General features: G+C 43.3%; 1 protein-coding gene across 1 annotated transcript in view; it reads left to right on the top strand.

Moving 5' to 3' along the window:
- Positions 1-21,799, top strand: part of CPNE3 (copine 3) — a 55,398-nt gene extending 33,599 nt beyond the window's left edge. The window contains exons 3-16 of the mRNA XM_069957396.1: positions 1,967-2,146; positions 3,642-3,716; positions 7,283-7,354; positions 7,768-7,851; positions 9,246-9,335; positions 11,158-11,256; positions 11,563-11,649; positions 13,427-13,486; positions 14,094-14,227; positions 16,178-16,232; positions 18,012-18,063; positions 18,897-19,030; positions 19,468-19,704; positions 20,923-21,799. Coding sequence (XP_069813497.1) covers positions 1,967-2,146; positions 3,642-3,716; positions 7,283-7,354; positions 7,768-7,851; positions 9,246-9,335; positions 11,158-11,256; positions 11,563-11,649; positions 13,427-13,486; positions 14,094-14,227; positions 16,178-16,232; positions 18,012-18,063; positions 18,897-19,030; positions 19,468-19,704; positions 20,923-21,033 — 1,470 coding nt within the window. The 3' untranslated portion in view covers positions 21,034-21,799. The remainder of the gene's footprint in view (positions 1-1,966; positions 2,147-3,641; positions 3,717-7,282; positions 7,355-7,767; positions 7,852-9,245; positions 9,336-11,157; positions 11,257-11,562; positions 11,650-13,426; positions 13,487-14,093; positions 14,228-16,177; positions 16,233-18,011; positions 18,064-18,896; positions 19,031-19,467; positions 19,705-20,922) is intronic.
- The last annotated feature ends 5,577 nt before the right edge of the window (positions 21,800-27,376 follow it).

Raw genomic sequence — 27,376 nt, 5'->3', positions numbered from 1 at the left:
CGCCGGATTCTTTAATCAGGCGTCAGGTGAGCCCGTTCCACCTGCATAGGAATCTCAGGAGAGGGTTGGGACATCGAAAGGTCAGGATTCTGGAAAACCGGCGCCAGCTGGGGATGGCGACGGGAACGTGTTAGTAAATGTTCATGCCGAACCTCCTCCTCCCTCTCTGAAAAACGAGTATCAACTCGGGTGGCCAGTAGAATGAGTTCGTTCAGGGAGGTAGGCAGATCTCGGGCAGCGAGCACGTCTCTCACACGACTAGACAGGCCCTTCTTGAAGGTGGCCAATAGGGCGGCCTCGTTCCAGTCCAATTCGACTGCCAGGGTGCGGAACTGGATGGCGTAGTCACCAACAGAGGAGCTGCCTTGAGAGAGGTTGAGGAGAGCAGTCTCGGCTGAAGAAGCACGGGCAGGTTCCTCAAAGACGGAGCGAAACTCGAATAGGAAGGCCCGGAGATTGGCAGCAACTGGATCATCACGGTCCCACAGTGGCGTGGCCCAGGCCAGGGCTCTACCTTCTAATAGGCTGATGATGAAAGCCACTTTAGAGCGCTCGGTGGAAAACTGACTACTCAAAAGTTCAATGTGCATGGTGCACTGAGTCAAGAATCCTCTGCACAACTTAGAGTCCCCAGAGTACTTGCTTGGGAGGGCCAGTCGGAGTGAAGAAGAAGCGTCAGGAGGTGGTGTGCGCTGGGCAGTAGTCTGCTGCTGTAAGGCGGCAGTGAGTTGCTGGATCTGCTGTGACTGTTTCTGGATTTGTTGCGCCTGCTGAGTGACCACTCTGGCGACGTCACGGAGATCGGGCACCTCGCCGGGATCCATGGTTGGAGCCTACTGTAACGCCCGGAGTAGTGGATCCACTGGACCGGCACCAGCGATGGCACAAACCTCACCAGGGAGCGGAGTCTAAGGGGCCGCAGGTTTTCACCAGAGCCCGCCGCAAGGCGGGATGGACTTGCTGCGGCAGGCGACCCCCAGGTCGCTACCCCTGGCTTGGTTGCTGGTGTCGGCAGGCGAGGCGTGGCAGGAGATGGCACAGGCAATAGTCTGCAGATGAGAGAGCACGTGACAGGCTGGACACGGGAACAGGAACCAGGAACAGGGACTAGGGACCAGGTAACGGACAGGACTCAGGAACAGGGACTTGGGACCAGGTAACGGACAGGACACAGGAACAACAGGGAGCTGGGCCAAACGCTATGGGAAGCATGTAGAGGCTCCAACACAGGCTACCCCTGGCTTGGTTGCTGGTGTCGGCAGGCGAGGCGTGGCAGGAGATGGCACAGGCAATAGTCTGCAGATGAGAGAGCACGTGACAGGCTGGACACGGGAACAGGTGGAGTGACAGGGGAACAGGAACCAGGAACAGGGACTAGGGACCAGGTAACGGACAGGACTCAGGAACAGGGACTTGGGACCAGGTAACGGACAGGACACAGGAACAACAGGGAGCTGGGCCAAACACTATGGGAAGCATGTAGAGGCTCCAACACAGGGGACAGGGCATGCTGGGATTTATAGGGGAGTGATTAGGTGCAACTACCAATTAGGAGCGCACTGCCCCTTTAAATCTGAGACAGCCGGCGCGCGCGCGCCCTAGGAGGCGGGGACGCGCGCGCCGGCCGGCACAGCGGGAGACAGGAGCGTGGAGAGGTGAGGCGCCCCCCGGGGCCGAGGTGATAGCAGCGCCGGGTCCCCGACTATGGACACCGGCTGCTGCATGGGGCAGGAAGCGGTCGCGGCGGCGGCCCGGAACGCGGGACGCCGCCGCGGCTGTGACACAATTCCTACTGTCTAAAGTGTATAGGGGTGTCTTGACTCTTCCCCAAAAAACTTCTTTGTATACAGGACACACCAAAAACTGCAATTTAAAAATTTCTATGGGGGAAAAGTAGACTAAAATAACCCTTCTTTTTTAGCATTACAAAACGTATAATTTCATGTACATCTCTTCTCTCCGACAGGTTAATCGCACAGAAAGAATTCAGAATTGTCTGAACCCCAAATTCTCTAAGAGGTTTATGATTGACTACTACTTTGAGGTCGTCCAAACAGTGAAGTTTGCAATTTATGACATTGACAATAACACCTATGATCTGGGGGATGATGACTTTCTGGGAGAGTTTCAATGTACATTGGGACAGGTGAGTAATAGTTATTTGTGTGAAATGTCATCATGGCGACAACCCAGAAATGACCATTTAGCTCACGTCCGCCCGATGCTACTGGTGGCCTTTCCTCATTTCTTTAATGGACTATGTTTTCAAGATATCTCCCTCGTTGTGGCCCACCTCTTTATGTTTTGTTTTTTTTTTACTTTTCTTTTGTTTCTCTTTTTCATTCATCACCTATCTTTCCTATTCTTAACTCACCTCTTTCTATATTGCACTACCACTTGTTTGGGCATTGACCCTACCATTTAAGAGAAAAAAAATCTTATATAACTATTGATGATATAAATGTGCTGATTTTATTTTATTTTTTATTTGATGTTATGGCTCTGCGCAGCGGTTATGTTGTCTTTATTTTTTCATAATAAAAAAGATTAAAAGTAAAAAAGGAAAAAGCCATAATGACAACCAAGGATTAGAAGCAGCAGCACTAGAACGGACAACGACAATAACAGCCATTATGACAAACAAGGCCCCCGAATTATTGTTATAAATGGAGCAGCAATTCATGCAAGCACACTCACTACATTCATTCTCTTTGGAGCTACCCCAGGTGTAATTAAAGGGGTAGTCCGACCAGGACCCCGTTTTTTCAGAAAGCACAGGGAGGTGTTGGGTGAAAAAAAAAAACATCCACTTACCTCTCTGGCTCCCATGCTGCTGCCTTCTTACCACCGCTTCAATGTGCATTGCCTCTTGGTATTGAGATGTGACTTGACGTGACGTGGCAGGCCCGCTCAGCCATTCAGCGGCTTAAGCATTGTCCCGCCTCAGCTTACCCCATCACGTCTTAAGTCCCATCTCAATACCAGGAAGGGGCTGGAGACTAGAGAGGGTGGCAGCGCGGGAGCCAGGGAGGTAAGTGCATGTTATTTTTTTTTTCACCCACCTCTTCCCTGGGCCTTCTGAAAAAGGGGTCCTGGCCAGACTACCCCTTTAACTATTTTCCTATACAAAGAATAGAGCCACAGCACCCATTCTCAAAATGAACAACATTCATAACCAAAAACACGTCTCAGGAGATAACAGGCTGATCACTGAGGGTCTGGACCTCTACTGATCCTGAGACCAGGAATACAGTCGTTTTAAGAATGAATGGAGTGCTTACCACGCCTGCACTCAGTTCACACTCGGGAACCTTTTCCGAGCATTGAACTCATAATAATTCTCAGAATTGGTGTTGGTCCCGGCGGTCGGACCACCAACAATCACCACCTTATCCCCTATACCACAGGTGTCATGCTGCGGCCCTTTGGCTATTGCAGAACTACAATACCCCTTTAGGTTTTTGTAATTTAAAAAAAAAACATTTTCTATTCAAATTGACATTGGATTCTTTTGACAAAATAAATTGCAAGGATATTATGTAAAAGATAAAACCCACAGTTGCATGCACAGTATCCTACCAAGCACAATACATAAGAATACTTATTAGTGATGTGTTATAATCTGTCTTTTTTTTTTTAAGATTGTCTCCAGTAAGAAACTAACCAAACCTCTTGTATTGAAAAATGGAAGACCGGCAGGAAAAGGAACGATTACGGTACATTTTTAGTTTGGGGTGTTTATATGATAAGGAGGGTTGTGAAAGACTTGCTTTAGAAATCCTTAACAAAAGCTGATATTTTGGTAGAATTAGAGATCACATAACTACTTGGCACCATTATACCCACTTCCAACCCAGTTATGGAAGCAGTTCCCCACTTTAACACTAAACATTTATTAACCCCTTAGTGCTAGTCCATAAGAGTTTTTATGGTGATGTTCACTCGAGGGTTTGGGCCTTCACCACCATCTTTTTTCGGTAGCAGTCTAGAAGCTTAGCGTGGGTCTCTTTTGCCAGGATGGTGACATCTTGACTGTCAGTATGACAACCGGGCTCCTGCACTAATGGCCAGAAGCAGAAAACCCTCTGATCCTGTCAGTTTAAGCTGTTTAGCCTTCCCCCAGGCTTGCCATGTATGTGCTTGTAGTTACTTTTTATACCGAGATCGGCAGAATACCTTTCCTAACAGTATATATACAGTGCTAGATTTAAATAGTTACACTGTGACCTGTATTGTCTCGCTTTAGTTGCAATTGCAAGTAATTGTAAGCCGAGCGTGTTGTCATGCATGTTCTGATGAAGGGAGAATGTAACTCCTGAAACTCGTAAACTTGTACTTTTAGAATAAAACATATAGATATTTTTCTATATCCGTGGTGCCATTTGTGGATCTTTGGGACAGCGCTGGTTTTTTTTTTGTGAGTACCAGTGCCCTTTTCCTTTTGGTTCCTTGTTTGCATTTATATATGCTGTGTGAGGTGTGCTAGTTCACTGTCAGCATGGGCAAACAGGTGTGCTGGAGGACTATCATTTACAGTGCCAATGGCGTGGCGAGAGCCTAAGGACCCTATTACACAGGGCGATTATCGTGCGAAAAATCGTTATATCATTCGAATTTAAACGATAATCGTTCTGTGTAACTCCAGGCAATAATCGAAAAATCGTTCGTATGCCGTTGATCGTTGATTTAGATCTGAACCTAAAATTGTCGTTAATCGTTCGCTGTAATTCCACGTTCATTTGCTCAAGTTCCGCATTTGTTCACTAATCATTCAGTGTAATAGCACATTGTTCATTGCTTTGCTGATATCAGAAGGAGTAAACGATCATAGTAACGATTGCAATAACAATTGTAGTAACAATCAGAACTAACGACCATCGTTCTGTGTAATATGGTAAACGAGTTCAGGTTAACGATAAACAATCTCGTTTGCAATCGCTTCATATTAGCTGTTAAGCGTTAAAAATCGCTCCGTGTAATAGGAGCCTAAAGATCGCTGTACAGATTGCTACTTGTCCAGTCGCAAGGGTAAAAAAGCTATTGTCTGTCACAATCTACCATCAGCCATTCATCCTGTGGCTCATTCGACTGGACTTCTAGTTCCCAAAGCAGACCGTTCTTGGAGTTGCTGGAGGATACTGGCTGTAATCCACACTATATTGTAAAGGGGTTATACAAAGTTCTTGTGTTTCCTTTGCACATGGGACAGCAGGATGAAATCAGAACATTATACGAGGAGAACTTGAGAAACGTATGAACTGGGATCTCATAACGTCATGAGAACTGATGGTGGACGAGAAGTTTGCTGCTACAATCGATAACCATAAACTTACAGCGTGAGATGCACGTCCGGGATTTCTGGGAAAACTTAAAGCAGCAAGTTACGCTGCTTTAGTAAACTGATTGATCGAATCTTTTAAACTGGGCTGCTATATTTCACTTAAAGGGAACCTGTCACCATGTTAATGCTACCTAATCTATCAGCATTGTGTTATAGAGCAGAAGTAGCTGAGCAGATTGATATATATCTTTATGGGAAAACATTTAATATAACTTGTCATTTATTGATTGAAATCTCTGATGTTTCCATGCTAAAGAGTCCAGTCTATTGAGTGACACCGCCCACTGGACTCCATAACACAGAATGATTAGGGATTTCAATCAACAAGTTACAAGTTATACTGAATCTTTTTAACAAAGATATATTTCAATCTGCTCAGCTATTCCTGCTGTATAACAGTTTAGTGATAGATTAGATAGCATTGTCTTGGTGACAGGTTCCCTTTAGGGTGCATTCACACCTACAGGATCTGCAGCAGATTTGATGCTGTGTTCAGTTATTTAAATGAAATCTGCTGCAGAAAATCAGCTGCAGATCCTGTAGGTGTGAACGCACCATTAAGCTCCACTTCCTCCATTCTCATGCTTCCTTTTTTCCCAGAGAATGGAGATGTCAGTGATGAACATGGTCAGTGTTTTCACTGGAGTATTGCCATAATGGAAATCCAATACAATACCCTGCTATGCTTGTGGACTGGAATTTACAGTGTGATGAACCTAGTGCTTCATACATACGCCAGGCTGATAACAATGAAATCACTATAAACGACTTGTTTTTTGATTCTTAAACAATTATTCTAATCATCTGTGGATGTATGATATCACGGTATATTTGGTCTGTTCAAAAAAAGTTTGAAATATATGTTTTGGTTTAAAGCGATAGGTTCCTATTACACAGAGCGATTTTTGACAATTAACGACTAACAATAAACGATCGCAAGCGAGATTGTTTATCGTTAACCTGAAATCGTTCACCATATTACACAGAACAATAGTCGTTAGTTATGATCGTTACTACAATTGTTGTTGCGATTGTTACTATAATCGTTTATTCCATCTGTTCCCAGCAAAACAATGGACAATGTGCAATTACACTGAACGAATAGTGAAAAAATGCGGAACTTGGAATGTGGAATTACAGCGAACGATTAACGATAATTTTAGGTTCAAAGCACCTGGTGCTTTGGTTTGGCGAGAAAAAACCCCCAATCTTTAGGGTAGCTTCAAACACAACGCATCCGCAGTGGATTGGATGACCATCGGGAGGCCCCGAATAGAGCAGGAGAGGGGTACCGGTACAGTATCTTCCTGGACCGCTAGGGGTAATGGCGCTGAGTTTGACATACTCGCATTGGGATGACGAATTTGCAGCGTGAAATCCACTGTGGATACGTTGTGTGTGAAGCTACCCTTAATCTTGAGCAGCTGAGTCAATAGCTAAGTCAAAGAGGCGTATCCAAGACCTATTACGCCTCTCCTTCCTTCCTCCTCCGCCCTCCTCGTCATCATTTGCTAGCGCATGCACCGTAGCATCTGGATGCGTCACAGATGACTGAGGGTAGAGAAGAAGAAAGGAGAGGTGTAGCAGGCCTAGGGCACACCTCATTGACTCCGCTGCTGCCGATTAAACATTGGACTTGAGCTTAGCAGATGGATGATACCTGCGTTTTGGGGGTTTGCAATTACAAAATGGACACATTCTACTTCTAACTGGAGACCATGATGTTAACTTTCCCTTTTAATTAGTTTAGTTTGGTATATTAGTAATTGGGGGTGAGAGGTAACAGCTTGCCATAAGTTCCTCAGTTGTAAAGCTGTCCACTTTGGAAAGTTATGTTGCAGACATTACAGTCGCTTAGCACAAACCCTGAGACATTACACTGCAACCATTGAAAATAATGGACAACTGGTGTCTTATATTTGTCTGTGATTTTCTTTCTAGATATTTGCAGAAGAATTGAAAGATAACAGAGTGGTGCAGTTTGAAGTTGAAGCACGAAAACTGGACAATAAGGTATGAGACCAGGCAATGATAAATCCTTATGTAGGCTGACATGAAGACTAATGTCCTGACATCCGCAATGAGCGGCTCCAGACCTGAGCTGAATAGTTGTAGCTGCAAAGTAGAGACGGCACTCAGGAGGATTGATCACACTGTATAATTATGGGCACTTTATACTGAGGGAGACGTGTGTGTGGTACACCTGCGGCCCCAAACAGCTGAAGAAGAGCATCACCTAACACATGATCGCATAGTCACATCTCCTGAGGGCTGTCTCTGTGTCGCAACTACACTTGAGAGGACCAGGTTCATATGAGACAATGTAAAGTTTTGTGCACAGTTTTTTTGGGGGGGAGGGGGGGACAGGAGTAAATTTTGAAATTCTTATGTTATCATTTACGATTTGTCTTTTTTCATTCTTGCAGGATTTTTTCGGAAAATCAGACCCGTACTTGGAATTTTACAGGCAAACCGAGGATGGAAGATGGCAGATGGCTCACAGAACAGAGGTGAGGATCAACACCTTATAGCTACACACACAAAAAAAACTTCTATGATTGAGTTCATACCGGTATATGCTGAGTAGTTGGTGCACTTTATTTTTGTAACTTTTCAATTTTTTTTATGTACTTTCAGAAATTTCATCTTCGACACCAAAACTTTTGATATAAAAAAATATAAACAATACAAAATATACTCTATACAGAATTATATAAAAGGGAAATGAACAGCACCTTTTTCAGAAACATAGTTTATATACTTATCATCCCTCCTGAGCTGTTACTGTTTGAATTTCCCACCGTCTGCACACCGCCTGATCTCTAGTCTTGGTGTTCATTTCTTCCTTACTTCCTGGTTTCAGCTTCCCATGATGCACTTTGGCTGCTGTGACATTGCAAGTGCCGGCCCCTCCATTCACTTCAACTTCCATCATACACTAAATATGACCCCCTCTCTCTCTCTTCAGTCAGGCTGCTGTATAATCACACAGGTTGTCAGCCCCTGCACTGAAGCTGCACACACATACTTTTACTTTGCAATGTAGTGTACATAGCAAAGTGACATCTGCACAATGGCCGTCCCTAATCAGGTCAGGGCAGCAGGGGAGAGATAAGGCGGGGGTCTGTCATGAGGGAAGATAAACAAGTGACATGACTCCTTCACTCACCGAGTCCACTCGGCAGCAGGAGGGGGGGGGTCCTGTAGCTGGTTATGTGCTGGGAGGCAGTCCGAGGGAAGATAAGCAGGTGAAATGACTGGCTTGCAGTTGCTCAGCCAATCGGAGCTGAGCAAGTAGAGTCACCTGACAAGGCAGGGGAGGGGGAGGCTGGTGTAACAGGAGCTAGAGCAGCCCTCTTGCTGATGACTCATTGTCACAAGAAGGAGCTGAGAGAAGAAACTGGTGAGGACAGTAAAGTTGAGGGGGGAAAAGACAGGGAAGGGAGGCAGATAGGTGATTGAAGCACATTACAGAGTTATATAACTTTGTAATGTGCTTCAATTACTGGGAAAAAGTTTTTCATGAGAGTTGTCCTTTAATATATTATTATTATTATGATTAATAATAATAATAATAATATGAGTAACGGTATTGTTATCTTTTACTTATATAATGACAATATAGTTTGCAGAATGTTACAATACAGAGGGCACATACTTATATCATCTTTACACATCAGATTTTGGTAGAGAGTATTGCCGCCTCATCCTTGCCAGACTATGTTAAACATTGTATACGGGGGGGGGGGGGGGGGGGGGGGGGGGGTTTGAACTGATATCCCAGACATAAGCCGAATGAGATAAGACTAGGCATCACTATTGTAGTAATATATAAGTATAATGCATCCACTGTGTTATACGGTATATGAACTCTATGAACACTGTGTGTCTGTATATTTTTTAGGTCATTAAAAACAATCTGAATCCTGTGTGGAGACCCTTTAGGATACCTCTCCAGGCTCTGTGTAATGGGGACATGGACAAGCCCATCCGGGTGAGTTAAACTGTAATGTAAATTTTAAATTTGCAGCACGTCACTTTATATCGCTGCAGATTTGTTTGCAGATTGAACCATTGACTTTCATGGGGAAATCACAATTGGTGAAAATTTCCTGATGGTAACTGCAGAATTTCTATCCCTTACAAACATACCTTTAAGGGGGAGTTACTTGTCATTTCTAAAGACAAGAGACAACCGGAGTACAGGAGCTGTCAGCATTCTCTACTTGTGCCGAGATTACAGGCATCTGTGGTCATACACTTTAGCCAAACAAACATTGTTGACATAGTAACATGTCAATAGGGACGATGAATGGACAGTACAGAGGTCTTTGTAGTGGTCTCTTCACTCCTAGGTCTGTAACCATGACAAGGGGGCATCCTCTACGTCTAGAGGAAAGTAGGTTTCACCATCAGCACAGACACGGATTCTTTACTGTACGAGCAGTGAGACTATGGAACTCTCTGCCACAAGATGTTGTCATTAGATAAGTTCAAGGGAGGCCTGGAAGCTTTTATTGAAAAATATAATATTACAAGTTAGATTTCTGGTGCTACACTGATCCAGGGATTTATTCTCATTGCCATTGGAGTCGGGAAGGAATTTTCTCCCTTTAAAAAAACATTTTATACATTTTTTGTGCTGAAGTTCTTTAAGGGGGTTGTCCAGGTCCCATTGATGTAAATGGAGCTGGATTGTAATACCACACTTAACCTGAGAAAAGGCATGGTGCTGTCTTGAAAGCAGCTTTTGTATAGTGCCAACTGATTCTGCAGCACTTTACATAGTCTGTCAGTTTTTGGTCGCTGTCCCTATTAGGGCTCACAACCTAAATTTGCCTATTTGTATGTTACTCCTTTGTTATCTTTCCCAGTTGTCAGTGAATGGAGACTTTCTTGTGAATTTCTGATGATCTTCAACCTTAAAGTGTAACAGTCATTTGAAATAACTTTTGACATGTCAAGGAGACATGTCAAAAGTTTTGATCAGTCTAAATGTTTTCAGACCCCTACTGATCAGAAGAACGAGACTTACATTAGGATCCCGACTCCTCACGTGACACAGAGCTTGTCTCTCATCCCGGCTCTATTTCTTCTCTCATGCAGGCCAGTGGGTTTCTCTGCATGAGTGTTTTGCAATATATCCCTTAAAATATCCCTTGTATATTGTAAATAGAGCGGATGTTTTCAGCTTTCATCTCATGCATGAGATGATCACAGTTTTAGATGAAACCAGTAGCAGGCGTCTTGTTTGACAATAAATACTGTAAACCAGTGCCGATCTGCTAGATCAGTACTCGTTTACTTGGCCTATTACACTGCCCTATAATAGCTTAGCAAGGGCTGCACGGACATTGTTAGGGATGTCCGTGCAGCCCTTGCCCAAACAGTTAATACATTACCTGGTGTTCTCCTGTGCTCTGAATGGATCCCATCACCGCGCGTATAACTTCAGAGCGGCATGTCTGAGATGACAGGGCACCGCCGCAGCCTGTGATTGGCTGAGCGGCTCTGAGCTCAGACAGGCCGCTCTGAAGCTACAGCGCCAGGATCCATTCAGGTGTGGACCAAAAGAAACGATCAGCCAATAATTATAAGCAGCGATGCCCGATTGCTGATTATGCAAGCAGTGCAGTTTTGCACTGTGGTGTATGTCATATAATACCTGTATCCTATCATATTTCACTCAAAAATGTTCATCAGACACATCAGAGGAACATATCCGTGGGGCTATGGCTACACCCACATGTGGCGGTCTGGCTGTGTATTGTCAAAATGTTGTCGCTCTTGTTATGTCCATGTTTCCTGTGTTTCAGGTGGAGTGTTACGACTACGACAATGATGGCTCCCATGACTTGATAGGAATCTTCCAGACCACTATGTCAAAACTAAAAGAAGCCAGTCGCTCAATGCCAGTAAGTGGGCTCCGGCTAATATATATAGTAATAGATATTACTATAGAAATACAACAAACTCTGCAGATTAATTAACCCGTTTTACACCCAATGATACTTACTGTTACTGCTACTATATAGTTATGTCAATGTAGATACAGTATATTAGTTCTATGATTGTCAAACAAATGCAATATCTGAGCACTGCATATTAAAAGTAAGTGCCCCCCTATACATACAGTAACATACCTGATGACATATTACCTCCTGTGTGGAGCCAGCACAGTATTCACATAATGACTCAGGAATATATTTTTTTCCATGTAGGTGGAATTTGACTGCATAAATGAAAAGAAGAAGCAGAAGAAGAAAAGCTACAGAAATTCTGGGGTAGTCAGCGTGAAAGTGTGCCAGGTTGGTGGATTAAGGTGTGACTATTTGGGAAGATTAAATAGTGAGTCAGTGGTATTAGATCATCCTACTTAAAGGAGAAGTCCGGCGAAAATTTTTATTAAAGTATTGTAATCCCCCCCTAGAAGTTATACAAATCACCAATATACACTTATTACAAGAAATGCACATAAAGTTTTTTTTCCCCTGCACTTACTGCTGCATCAAGGCTTCACTTCCTGGATAAAATGGGGATGTCACTTCCTGGATAACATGGTGATGTCACTTCCTGGATAACATGGTGATGTCACTTCCTGGATAACATGGTGATATCACGACATGACTCCCAGAGCTGTGTGGTTTGTGGCTGCTGGAGAGGATGATGGCCGGGGGATGCTCAGTGTCCCTCCAGTGCCCTGTGTCCCTCAGTGTCCCCCTGCCATCATCCTCTCCAGCAGCCACAGCCCGCACAGCTCTGGGAGTCGGTAGTGACATCACCATGTTATCCAGGAAGTGACATCACCATGTTATCCAGGAAGTGACATCACCATGTTATCCAGGAAGTGAAGCCTTGATGCAGTAGTAAGTGCAGGGAAAAAAGCACTTTATGTGCATTTCCCGTAATAAGTGTATATTGGTAATTTTGTAAAACTTTTGGGGGCAATACAATACTTTAATAAAAATTTTCACTGGACTTCTCCTATAAGTTTACAATAATCCGTAAGTGTCCTACGCCTTTAAGGTCTACGATCCAAATAACAAATCCCTAATTATAAGGCTGGATTCAAACAGGCATAAAACTTGTGTAATGTTATACCTGTATTATGGCTGCATCTATGTTTTACAGGGCCCCCTAGGGTGGCATCCAACCTCTGCACCTGTGGGGGGTCAAATGCCAAGGGTTCGGTGAAGGTTGCTGAACCCAAACAGTTCATCATGTCCCCTAATCATAACATGAGCTGTCTTATATAGCTATGCAATATGGTATAGGCCCTGCTTTAGGCCCATTCTCTTATTTTATACATAAAACTGAGGCAAGTTCCCAGGGATGCTTGATTGTACTGGTATTCTCCTCTGGGACCATTGCTTCTAGTAGAGAGTATGGGACCTCGCCACATGGTTGCTTATTGAGTGTCTATAGGGACTCCACGTGTTGCTGTAAATGGTCTGTACACAGATCTCAATGCAGCACACAGAATGGCTGCTTTTTGGCCTTTTCAGCAGTTTTTAGTTTGGTCATGCAGCGTTGATGACATGATCAGAGAAGTGAATGGGAAGTAATCCCTCTACAGGAAGCAGTTAGTCGCCCTCCACTTCTCTGCCACGTTTAGGGTCCTATTACACGGAGCCATTTTTAACGATTAAAGACTAACGATAAACGATCGCAAGCTAGATTGTTTATCGTTAACCTGAAATCGCTCACCATATTACACAGAACGATGGTCGTTATTGCAATTGTTATTGCTATCGCTTATTCCTTCTGATCTAAGGAAAGCAATGGGCAATGTGCTATTACACTGAACGATAAGTGAAAAAATGTGGAATTACAGCGAACGATTAGCAAACGATTATCGAAAATTATAGGTTCAGATCTAAATCAACGACATACAAATGATTTTTCGATCGTTGCCTGCAATTACACAGAACGATTATCGTTTAAATTCGAACAATATGACGATTTTTCACATGATAATCGTCCCTTGTAATGGGGCCCTTAGTCCTCTTTGTAACACAGGACAGGAGTGTGTTATCATAGTAGCCTTACTTACGCGTCCTTTACATGGGATCTGTCTCTTTCCAGATTGCGAAGGAATACTCCTTTCTTGATTATATTATGGGAGGATGTCAGATGAACTTTGTGGTAAGTATGTCAACTATATATAAAATATGAAAAATTCTTTACTGTTTTTTTTTTTTTGCCTGGTCTTCACCACAAATGATTTTCTCCTAAAGTCTCTATCTACTATTCTAAAACAAGAAGTTAGCTCCTATGTATTGGACTGTAGAAGTGGATGGTGTACGCTTGTAATACTAAAACTCATTAGGTCTCAGGAGTAGTTCCAAAACACAAAAAAATGACTAAATGTTATATAGTAACTCTTGGCATGCATACATACACACATACATACAAAAGTCCAAAAGTAGGTGGACAGTATGTGTAATAGGGTTATGAAGGGGGAGATTTAACAAACATGGTGCAAAGTGAAACTGGCTCAGTTGCCCCTAGCAACCAATCAAATTCCACCTTTCATTCAACATGGATTCTTTGGTAAATGAAAGGTGGAATCTGATTGGTTGCTAGGGGCAACTGATCCAGTTCCACTTTACGCCATGTTTGATAAATCTCCCCCTTCATAACCCTATTACACATACTGTGAACCTACTTTTGGACCAAGATAGATAGATATAGTTTCATATGCTATTTTATCTTATGTGCAGCTGACTTCTGTTTCCTATGATTATAATAGGTGGGAATCGACTTTACAGGATCAAATGGCGATCCTAAATCCCCAGACTCTCTACACTACATTAGTCCCAATGGAGTCAATGAGTATCTGCAGGCCATCTGGTCGGTGGGTTTGGTTATTCAGGATTACGACAGGTAAGTCTTTTTCAGGAAGGAAATAACTGAGGATGTGTAGCGACAGGGTTATCAGCATATTGTTAACTAATTTTACTGTGAGAGTTATTTAGTTCTTAGATCTGTATATAGGGAAAGAACACCATAGTTTTACCTGTAAAAAATCATGACGAGCACTTCTCCACTTTCTGTTTAGGACTTTAGACTGAAGGTAATGGGAGAAACCACCAGAAAAATGCAAATAAAGCAAGAATAGGGCATGCTATATGCAGGGCCGATTCTGGGGTCTCTGCCGCCTGAGGCAAACCTCAGGCGGCCGCCCCCGAGTGATGGCCGGCATCGCCCCCCCTCTGATGTCCCCCCCCCCCAGCCAGCCGCTAACCTGTCCCACGCCGCAGCCGGCCCGCGCTCTCCGCTGTCTCCACATCTTGTCAGGTCCCGCGACGTCACCCTGCAGCTGTCACGGACCTCCAGGCTGTGGTGAGTGAGTGGGGTGATCGGGTCGCGTGGGGCGGACCCGCGCGACCCGATCACCCCAGCACGTCCCCCACCGACCCCGGGCACTCACCACAGCCTGGAGGTCCGTGACAGCTGCATGGTGACGTCGCGGGACCTGACTGGATGTGGAGAGCGCGGGCGACGGGACAGGTGAGCGGCCGCTGTCATTTTTGTTAAGTGATACTTAACAAAAATGACAGCAGGGGGTACATAATGCCGCCCCCCTGCCGGACCGCAAAATATGCCGCCTGAGGCGGAAGGCTCATTCCGCCTCATGGCAGAAGCGGGCCTGGCTATATGGTATAAACTAGAGACAAGTGAATATACAGTACAAACAGAGGGAATCGCTTTGGTATCTTGATAATCTGCTTATCAGCCAGCTGCCTTTGAAGTCCGTGCCGCTCCCCTCTGGGTGCCTGGAAAAGTTGGATCCAGTCCTAGGAAACTCCACTACACTCAGAACTGAATTCAGCTTTTCCAGGCACCCAGGGCAGAGCGGCACAGACTTTAAAGGCAGCCAGCCGATAAGCTGATTTGAAGAGCAATTGCTGGATTATCGGTGCAATCCTAAAATTTATATTGGTCGGCTGCACAACCCTTATTACACAGGGAAATGTTTGTCCAACAAATAGGGATTAAACCCTGCAAACAGCAGATGAATGAGGCTTTGTTTGTTTGTCTGCTACTCTTTATGTGTGTTACAAAGGGCAATTATCACCCAGAGCATTAGGGTACTATTAGACGGGCCGATGGGGGCCCGATAATAACAGTAAATCGGCTCCGATCTGCTAGATCGTCGCTCGTTTACTGGGCCTATTACACGGCCCGATAATCGTTTAACAAGGGCTGCATGGACATTGTTACCGATGTCCTTGCAGCCCTTGCTTAAACTGTATACATTACCTATCCACTTTCCAGGGCTCCTTCTGCGGTCTGCTTCTCCTGGGTCCCGTTCGTTGTCTTTATTACACGAAACAATAATCGGACGGATATGGCCGATTATTATTCCGTATAATAGTACCCTTAGGACTCTAAGTAATGGTGGATGTTCAATATGACAAGTTCCCTTGAGGGTACAAACCGACACACCATATACGCAGCAGATACGCACAAATACGCAGCAGATTTGATGGTGCAGATTTGATGCTGTGTTCAGTTATTTAGATCTTATCTGCTGCGTATTTGCTGCCTATTTGCTGCGTATCGCAGCAGTAAATATGCTGCGTATACAGTGTTGGGGGTGGGTTTATACCCTCAAACACTAAAATTAATTAAAAAAAAAATACTGATGTTGCATGGTGGACTCTGAGTGTAACTCTTTTTGTGTACTTGTTCTATAGTCAAGAGGAGCGTTAATGCCAATAAATGTCCTCTGGGATTTCAGAAGCCGGGAGCCACCAGCATTGTTTTATAGAACAAATACATTATTCATGTGTGTTTACTTTGTTACATCTTTTGTTTACTCTTTTTCAGTGATAAAATGTTCCCGGCTTTTGGCTTCGGAGCTCAGATACCACCAACTGGGCAGGTAATGGCAATAGGAAGTATTTAAACTGCATGATATGTTATGGCAAATCAGAACACAATAGTAAAATTACTTGTTTGTGCATGCGTGTTAATTTTACAGCCGTACAGCCATGTTTACGTGCTTTATATTTTTAATAAATAACGGCTGTTGTTGCAGATTAAAGAAAAGGAGGGAGGTCTGCTACACCTATTCCATAGAGATGGGATCCACCCTTATCGAGTGCACTACTGTCCCGGCGCTAACGGGATAAAAATAGAAATCAAATGTAAAACAATGTAGTAGGCTCTCAAGAAGTGGGTGAAATAATACTGTAGGTGTAGCTGTAATGATTATATGTCAACAAAATTGAATGAATTTTTTAATGCTACAATTCATAAACGGCAATAATCTAAATGCATAGAGAAATAATTAAAAATACCATAAAATAAAAATGGATAAATACACGTATATATATACCTGATAAAACGTTCACATGGACAATAAAATATCCAATGAATGGTGTAATATGTATATATAAATATAATAAGAAGAGAGCCAAGTGATGAGCACCGCGCCGGGCCCAGCGCGGTCACCCCACTTAAATATTGGTAGTCCCGAATCATGGTTTTTAACCAAGGCTCGTATTGTTGTTGAGCCGGTGTACTTGTACTTTAGATAGATAATACTCCTTTTAGAATGGAATCATGGAAGGGAGAATTAAAAGACAAGTAAATGGTGGTGGAATATCCACCTCTCACCCTGCTGGTGATATCATCTGCGGTCAAATGCGGTATTGTGATGGTAATCCGTGAACCAGTCTCTGCGGTCAGCTTGGGAGCCGTGCAATCGCGGTCTAGTGCAACATATGCGTTGACTGGAGTTGTTGTAGCGTCCGCGTGGATGGAAGCGCGCGCTCCTTCCGGCTGCTGTTGTATAGGGTGCCAGAGGAATATGGCTCCGGTTCGGGATCTACGTTTGTAAACCTAGGTATAGTTTCTGAAAGGCTCTGTTATCCTGAGTTCCCGGGACGCGTTTCAGGAGATCTGCTCGCTCCTTTCCTCAGCAAAAGGAATCTGGATAACTCCGGACGCAATTTATTGAAATGTGAAATAACATTATCTTATATTGAACAACGGCTGCAGTGTATACATTCTGTAAACACTGCGGCCGCTCAGAAAATTCACATATCTATTTTGTCAGTCCATGCACACAATGTAAAGTATGGCTCCCGGTCGTACTTTTAATTGTGTTCTATGGCTAATTAGAGCACAGGCACACCCGAATGTGGCCGCATTCCAGTTAATGTGAAGTGATGTTCATCCGGCCGATACTGCAGTATGGCCGGGTGAACATCACAGACAGTGTGACACCTTAAAATAAAATCCCAAGGCCTCTTTTTTGGACGTGTTCAGGCCAAACTATACCCGTTTTTGCAGCTGTAGTTTGTCCTATAAAAATCCAAAAATATTCCCCAAATAAAAGCTGTTTTTGCTGCAGGCCAAAAATTTGCTAAAAGTACAGCTAAAAGCAAGGTGGAAAAAATAAAACAGGCAAAATGTGGCCCAATTGAAAAAGTATGCTGAAATCAGTAGTTTCAAGAAATTTTTTATGGGAAAAAAAAATCCGGTTCTCTGAACCATAAAATTACAACTGAAGAAATGATGTGGGAACTTTCCTTATAATGGTGAAAGCTGATGCAATGTTGTTCTGGGCTCTGTGCCCCGGCTAGGTGTATGTTATTCTCAGATAGGTAGCCTCCATTTATATATAATTTTAGTGTTTTTTCTTTTCTGTTTTCAGGTTTCACATGAATTCCCAATAAATTTTGACCCATCAAATCCATTCTGTGCCGGTAAGAGTTTACACAGTGAGGGTATGTGCACACTACTGAATCCCGACGGAACACTTGTTGCGGATTCCACAGCTCACACCCGCATGCGGACGATGGCAGTTGTGTGCATCTCCGCTGCTACCATAGACTCCATTCTATGGTTTGCCAGATTCGTCCGCCTAAAGAATGAACCCGCTCATTCTTAGGGCAGAATCTGGCAAACCATAGAATAAAGCCTATGGTAGCAGAGGAGATGCCCACATCCGCCCACGTCCACGAGCGGTGGTGAGCTGCCGAATCCGTAGGATTCCGTAGTGTGCACATACCCTAAGAGTACTAGCCCTATAAAAATTAGGGTGAAGAAAGTGTCAGCACAATGAGTACGCCTAGTGCAGGATATCAGTCTAAACTCCAGGTAGGTTAGCACTGCCTGCTGATCGCTCCGTGAGAGGTTGCACCTCAAGCTGCACAAAATGAGGGTAGCTTCACACGTACAGCATCCGCAGCAGATCTGATGTGGTGTTCAGTTATTTAGATCAAATCTGCTGCAGATCCACACCATCAAATCTGCTGCGATACGGTACGGGTGAAGCTACCCTGAACAAAGATTTAAGACTTTTATTTGTCGGAGAACTGGTGTACAACAATGATGAGTGAATTTGCCCCTTGTATCTATGCAGCTGTCTAGTATGTAATCCAGACATGACTGTAGTCTTCATTCACACTCTGTAATTTCACTAACTATTGAGTACTCACGCTTAGTAACTCAGCCCTAGATTAGCATAGAGCATCTTTTATTATATTGTGTCTCTTCTTGTAGCATTGTATTCACATATTATCTCTTTTGATCTCAGGTATTGAGGGAATTGTAGACGCATATCGCAAATGCCTCCCACAAGTAAAGCTGTACGGGCCGACCAACTTTTCTCCCATCATTAACCATGTGGCCAGATTTGCTGCGGCTGCTTCACAACAACAGACTGCATCTGTAAGTGTGGTGCTGGGGAACTTCTTATGTCCTTATTATCATTGTTTATGGGTTCTTGTTTATCCCAAAATAAAACTTATCACCTATCCGTAGTAAACTTGATTGCTGATGGTCCAACTGTTGGGGTCTCCATCATGAGGACGGAGGTCTCTTATACTCCCACTGTGCAAGTCCGGCCTATGCTCCATTTACTCTCTATGGAAGAGTACAATGCTTGGCTGTCCCATGAAGTTAAATTTAGTGGAGACAACGCATGTGTCTCCATTCTCTCAGGTGCCATTGGAACTCATTCACTCCATGTGCTGCCGCACACTCCCCCGGCTGTATATCTGGACTGCAGAGGGTCTCAGGAGTGAGACCTGATACTTTCAAAAACTTTTGACTTATAAAAAGTAAAGATTTTCACATGTGTAAAGCTCTTATTATTTGTTTCACAGCAATACTTTGTGCTCATGATTATAACTGATGGGGTGATCACGGATCTGGATCAGACTCGACAAGCCATCGTCGCCGCTGCCAAACTCCCAATGTCCATCATCATTATCGGTGTTGGAGGTGCAGACTTTGGTGCCATGGAATTTTTGGATGGAGACAATGGAGGACTACGATCACCTTCTGGGGAGATGGCTGTACGAGACATTGTACAGTTTGTGCCTTTTAGGAATTTTGCACAAGTATGTATATAGCTAAAGAGGTTATAATCATCTTAATTTTTCGTTATAATAATACTAATGTTTTAGAAAAATTTCAAGCGTCAAATCTCTGCCGGTATGGACACTTGTTCCTTATCCACTTAGGGATAGGTTTACGATGGTGAGGGACATTTCACCATTTGGGCCCCCCCCCCAGTCTCGAGAAGAGAACCCCTCTCGAGATTACGGGGGTCTGAGTAGTTGGACCTTGCAGTCACTCACTAATCCCGTTTCCTGTAGATAGAAGAATTCTCTGGCTAATTAGCTTGCAGATAATTGAATGGATTGGGTACCGTTGTAGCTTTGAAACTTTTTAGGTATGTAGCATTTGCATGTAAACAAGAATGTTTCCATTACTTAAAGGGGTACTCTGAAGAAAAATTATCTTAGCTAGATGCAATTGCATTGGGGATAATTATTAAAGGAATACCCTTAATTATTGTATAAAGGAAAGTTCTTCAACATCTAATATACTATTGTATGGATTTCTCACTATTTTTAGGTAATGTGGGGTATAAAAATTGTTTTCAAATCCACTGGAGTCAGAAAGTTATACAGATTTGTAAAGTTCTTCTACTTCAAAATCTCCAGCCTTCCAGTACTTATCAGCTGCTGTATGTCCTACAGGAAGTGGTGTATTCTTTCCAGTCTGACACGGTGCTCTCTGCTGTCACCTCTGTGTGTGACAGGAACTGTCCAGAGCAGCAAAGGTTTTCGCTTTTTTTTTTTTTTTTTTTTACTGCTCTCGACAGTACCTGACATGGACAGAAGTGGCAGTAGAGAGCACCGTGTCAGACTGGAGAGAATACACCACTTCCTGCAGGACACACAGCGGCTAATAAGTACTAAAAGACTGGAGATTTTTAAATAGATGTAATTTACAAATCTGTATAACTTTCTCACAATCTATTCCCAAAAGTCTCTAAAAATAGTGAGAAATCCATTGCATAATTTTTCTTTATACAATAATTAAAGGTATTCTTTTAATGAATATGCCTAATGAAATTGCATCTGGCTATCCAATACACAACTATATTTAATTATAGGAAAAAAACCCCGCCACTTTGGTATTACAACCCTCACGGTCACCGTAGGGTTAGTGTGCAGCACTAGGACACTGATTTTAGTTCTGCCTTTGCATTACTTGGTGATATATAAGATTCCATGAAGTCATTTTTTTCCCTTGTTCCTTCACCTTAGGCTCCGAAGGAGGCCCTAGCACAAAGTGTCTTGGCTGAAGTCCCACAACAAGTCGTCTCCTATTTCAACACATATAAGCTTAAACCACCAAATGACCCCGCCACCAAGTGAAGAGAGCGCCGTGACCTTCACCTGTGATGTAGATTTTACCTTTGTATTCTGTATATAACATTTCCCTATTGTAATAGGCTACAAAAAGTTACTACTGTTATTTTTAAGTTTTACTTCTCTGCCAAATCTTCTGACTGTCACAATACTGCAGACTTGTTTTTATCCTTTTTTATGACAGCTTATGTGCCTTGCCGGAGCTGCCGGGTCATCCGTGGTGACAGCCTTATTATATAAAAGACATGGAGATGGATGTGTAGTACATCTGGGAAATGCTGTGTATAATATGGGACTGTAATTGGATAGATCTTTATTCATCTCCCATGCTTTATCATTTCAATATATATTGAACTAGACAGTCCACCAGAAAATGGAAAGCCCGGGAGACTCCTCTTAATTCGGGGATAACTTTGACCTGTCTCTTACTGTCTGCTGAGCAGCACAATTTACCATTTCATTATTAAAAGCAGAAACGGATCTGATATCGAGGGAAAGGTGAGCGGAAACCTACAGCTCCAAAAATGCAGTGCATCAGGAATTAGGCAGAAAACAGAGAAGAAATATATAGATATACAGTAGTACCAAGAAAAACTGGAGTAGCTGTCCAAGCATATAACACTACTGCATAGCATAAGAAACTGATCAATGTAATCTGATTGGTTGTTATTAGAGATGAACCAATTTACAGTACAAATGAAGTTTATCATTTTGTTAGCTCGGCAATCTGCTCATGAGCCGGCTGCCTTTGAAGTCCGTGCTGCTCCGCCCTGGGTGCTTGGAAAAGCTGCATCCAGTCCTGGGAGAAGTTTTCCAGGACTGGATCCAGCTTTTTCAGGCATCTGGAGTGGAGCAGCACAGACTTCAAAAGCAGCAGGCTGATAAGCAGATTGCCGAGCTAACAAATCAATTTGCTTTGTTTGTACTGTAAATTAGCTCCTCTCTAGTGGCTATGAGCTCCGAAAGTGCCAATTGTTCTTTACTAGAGATGAGTGAACCTCGAGCATGCTCAAGTCCATCCGAACCCGAACTTTCGGCATTTGATTAGCGGGGGCTGCTGAAGTTGGATAAAGCCCTGGATATAGTCATTGGCTGTATCCATGTTCTCCAGACAACCTTAGAGCTTTATCCAAGTTCAACAGCCCCCGCTAGTCAAATGCTGAACAATCAGGTTCGGATGGACTCTAACCCGGACCCGGTTCGCTCATCTCTATTCTTTACACATCTCCCCATATTTTAAATAGCAGTGTACAACAGCGCATATGTATGAGTTATGTCGGAGTTAGTTAGTTTAGTAGTTTTTCTCTACTATTATAATATTTTTATATATATATATTTTATATTGTAGGTTTGACCATTTTAATGTTTATGTAAGAAGCTTTAATTTTACTTTAAAATGCATTTTCTTTCCTCAGTATTGCCGGTTGAATCTGATAATGGGACATACTGTGAAATTAGGTTGCAGACTTAAAAGGGGACCGTGAAATTGCAGTCCGAACACATTATAGTGCAGGAGCCCAATGGGTGGTCCTTTATACAGACACATACCTGTCCACCCACTGGACTCCTGTGCCAAGAATGGGCAGAGAATTCCAAGTTACTTTTGAAGGGGTTGTCTAGGATGAGCAAACATAGCGGTTCTTTTGAAAAAACAGCATCACTCTTGTTCTCACTTAGGGTCCTATTAGGCAAAGTGATTTTTACTGATTATCGATAAACGATCGCAAACTAGATTGTTTATTATTAACCCATGTTCCCCATATTACACAGAACGATAGTCGTTAGTCATGATTGTTATAACGATTGTTACTATGATCGTTTACTCCATCTGATACCAGCAAAAGAATGAGCAATGTGGAATTAGGGTCCATTTACACAGAAAGATTATTTGACAGATTATCTGCCAAAGATTTGAAGCCAAAGCCAGGAACAGACTATAAACAGAGAAAAGGTCGTAAAGGAAAGCCTGAGATTTCTCTTCTTTTCAAATCCATTCCTGGCTTTGGCTTCAAATCTATGGCAGATAATCTGTCAGATAATCTTTCTGTGTAAATGGACCCTTACCCTAAACGATTAGTGAACAAATGTGGAATTATAGCGAACGATTGATGATGATTTTCGGGTCAGATCTAAATCAACGATCAACAACACACAAACGATTTCTCAGTCGTTGCCTGTAATAACCCAGGACGGTTATCATTTAAATTCGTATGATATAATGATTTTCCGCACAATAATCGTCCGGTGTAATAGGGCCCTAAGAGTTTAGTATTGCAGCTTGGTATTGCGACCACTTAAATGCATTGGTATCAGCCGGTAGATGTGCGGCCAGTAATTATCATTTGGCTGGCCGCACAAAAGATTCAGTCAGCCAATACTTAAAGAGGATGTACCATCAGGTACATATGACCCATGCATAGATCAGCGCCGTCACGGGAAAGCCGGTACTGCGCTCTGTTTTTTGAACTGCAGCCCGGTTCCCGTGTACGGCGCCGTTCTATTCACGGGTACCGGGCCGGGGATAAAGCACAGGAGGCGGCCCGGCCCGCCCCCAGTGGGAGGGAATTCCCACCCCTCTATGACGCATTTCCTTTAGAATCAATGGAGCCGCGTCATAGAGGGGCGGGAGATTTCTCCCACTGGGGGCGGCCCGGCCCGCCTCCATTGCTTCAGCCCCTTCCTGATACCCGTGTACCAGCGCCGTTCTATTCGTGGGTCATAGTAAAGAGGAAGTACCTAATGGTACATTTTCTTTAACCGTTTGCTGATCACTTGCTCTTTTGCATGGGACGATTATTGGGTACATAAGCATTCCCTTAGTTTTGGTTTTATACATTCATTCTGTAGTTTTGCTCTTCTCTGCAGACTTTCTTCAAGGCAGCCATTTTGTAGAATATAATATTATATGTTAATGTCATAGAAGCTCTGTCTATAAATCTGCAACCCATAGAGGTAAATATATAAGGGACCACAATTCCTTACTTGCACTGAGGTAAAATCTAAGTCTAATGTGCCTTTTCCTCAAGGGAATGGAAAATGTACCATTATATTAGTTCAATGGATTAATGTATTTCCTATTCAGAACCATGTCTTTGTATTATATATAGGGTACATACATTTTCCAGGTTTGAGATTGTCCTTCACTGTACATAAGTGTATAGGCCAGAAGTGCCCAGCATGGCGGTATGTGGGGAATAATGTTCCATTAGTGGAGACTAGACATGAGCGAACCTAAAGCATGCTTGGGTATGACAAAACTTAAAATTTCAGGGGCTAATGAAGTTGGATACTGCCCTAGGGAGAACATGGACACCGGACTCCAACCACTGCCTGCTCATTGTGCCCGGGCTGAGGCAACATCCTGTGATGCCATCAAATACAAGATGTCCTTAAAGCACAAAGAATCATCATTTGCCTTTCTGGTTTCCATTGACTCTATTTGGTATAATGGCAAAAGGAACACCAACCAGAGGGAAACCAACTCAGATAGGATGTAATCCCTTTATGTATCCGATTTAAAGGGGGATTCTGCTAACCTGCTGTGAATGGCTGCACAATACTCATCTGACCTAGACCTGTAAAAATAATCCATTAATGTAACATAGTAGAACCCATCTACATTAGCTTCCCATGTGATAGTATGTATAGGGTTAAAAGGTCACAACAGGCTGTACAATATCTGCACATTAAACTTTGTCTTACAATGTATACACAGGCCGTGTTTTATTCGTTTTTCATTGTGGGGGAAGTTTGGATAGAATATATTCACACATGCCATGGGGGAGATTTATCAAACATGGTGTAAAGTGAAACTGGCTCAGTTGCCCCTAGCAACCAATCAGATTACACCTTTCATTTTCCAAAGAGTCTGTGAGGAATGAAAGGTGGAATCTGATTGGTTGCTAGGGGCAACTGAGCCAGTTTCACTTTACACCATGTTTGATAAATCTCCCCCTTCATAACCCAATTACACATACTGTCCACCTACTTTTGGACCACAATATATCATAGTTACCAACACAGGACTGTCCCGATTCTGAGGAGGCAGGTCCCGTGTATGTCCTCCATAAAATTAATTGCTATGAAGCTGTTTGACATATAAGACAGCAAACTTGGGGAGAGTTGTGGCCATGCTCTACGACATGTTCAGAGGTTACTGTTCTGTTCAGGATGAGTAAAGGGGGAAATGAGCGGTTTAGGTGCGGACTGGTTTACCAGTGTGGACCATTAACATCGAACAAGAAATATAAAGGTACCAATGCACTGCTCACATAATAGGTAACTGGAAACCAGTTACCCAGCTTATTTCTTAGTGTAACCCCTTCCTAGCTGTGATCCTGCTGCTGCCTTTTACTTTCTGCTCGCAGGGCACCTTTTAAAGCCAGTGCCTTAGTAACCTCTTCCTCCACGTGCCATCTAGTACTGTATTGTGTAAATCATCCCCCAGTACAGTGCCGCTTTATTTAGTCCAGCTCGGGTCCTACTACCTGAAATGGGGAGAATGAGAAATGTGCACCATGGAGGTCTGCACTGCAGTGACAGCTCTAACTTCACCATGTCACCACTCTGAAGGGTTAATTTAATAAAACCAGGCATGTGTTTAAAAACTTTTTGAAAGAACAGACACAGGCTGAATTTTGTGCCGACTCTTATTTTTTTTACATGTAATGTCTACATATACTGGGGCTCCTGCTGGATTCTTCAAGTATAGATCGGGTTGTGACATCACCTTTCTTTTAGAGAGAAATTGAAGCCTGTCTGATCTAATAAATTGAGGGAAATATTACTATATTTCCCATAATTAGTGTATATTAAGAATTTGTCTAACTTTGCTTATGAAATAACATATAAAAAATAGAATCTTTAGGCTATTCTTTTTAAATGACTTCATCTAATAGCTTTAAACATTTCTATTAATGTCTCCCAGTGTGCCCGATGGTCTTAGCCCTAATATACCCCTCTTTTCATAGATTAAGGGTACAAACACACACAACGTATACCCAGCAGATCTGCAGCATATTTGATGCTGTGTTCAGTTATTTAGATCGTATCTGCTGCGTATTTGCTGCGTATCGCAGCAGTAAATACGCTGCGTATACGGTGTGTGTGTTTGTACCCTTAGATCAGGCGGCTGGGGCTGCGGGCGGGCGGCTGGAGCGAGCATATACTTTACCTGATCCCGGCTTCGGCTTGCTGAAGACACCGGGAACCGCTGAAGCAAGCCGGAGCCGGGATCAGGTAAAGTATATACTCAGGCAGCCGGGGGGTTAAACGGGGCGGGCTGGGGACAAACTCGCAGCAGGGATGTACATTCCTGCTGCGATTTTGTCTGCCATTGAAAGAATAGGGCCGGGATCCGCAGCGAGTCTCGCTGCAAATACGCAGCGTGCGGATCTGGCAAGTGGGTTTGTACTCTTACACAGATATTTGGTTGTGGTTTTCTTGAATACACGCTGTCTTTATCCATCGTATATATGGCTTTGTCGAGGATGGGGTTAACAAGAAACAGCTACAAAGCCAAAGCATCTAGCTTGTGTCTACACCAATGAGCACAGGGCATTTGTTATTCATGGAGAAAATTCACACATTCTAGAACTAGTTTATGTTGTATGCCATGCAGGATATAATGTAATTAGATTCATGCAGCAATTATACATATATGGCTGTAACTACAAGTGACCACTAGATGTCCTCAGTAATCCAGACTACAGAGCTGCCTTCATCTCTAGGAGTGGACACAACCTCGTCTCATACCAAGAAGTGGTATATAGAAGTGTATATGAGACTCTTCTATTCTAGCAATTATGAGTGCGCTCAAAAAACCCTGACCATGAACCTCATCATATGTCTGTCATACACTTATCATCACACAACATATTTTACATAACATACCTGGTGAGCGGGTAGATGCAATGTTAGATGCATAGATCTCTGATATACACTGAATCCTCTTTAAGTTTCTATTGGAGCAGTCTTCTCAAAGAAAATGTCCAACATACACACTGTATGGTAGGCTGAACTATTATATCTGTTATAAGAGGTGGATGGGCTCCTTATAATTCTGCGATGCCCTGGCCCCTAGGGGCCACTCCGCAGTATAGATGGTGCTAACAGGCAGGAACCGGGGCAGCTGGGGCATGCGGGAATACTGGGCATGCGATTTTTCGTTGTCCTTAGTCAGGGCACCAATTATCACACCAATGCCAAGGTTCAGAAACAACGGTAGTTGTATATTTATTGTAACGGTGGTAACTAGTAGCAACAGTCTCTCCGGATGCAACCGGGAATAAGGCAATCTTGAATAAAGCAGAGTAATGGGTGATGCTGCAATAGGCTGTGAGAGTAGCGT

The sequence above is a fragment of the Dendropsophus ebraccatus genome, chromosome 2, assembly GCF_027789765.1.
Source record: "Dendropsophus ebraccatus isolate aDenEbr1 chromosome 2, aDenEbr1.pat, whole genome shotgun sequence".
Lineage (NCBI taxonomy): Eukaryota > Metazoa > Chordata > Amphibia > Anura > Hylidae > Dendropsophus > Dendropsophus ebraccatus.
This window is presented reverse-complemented; position numbering and strand designations above follow the sequence as displayed.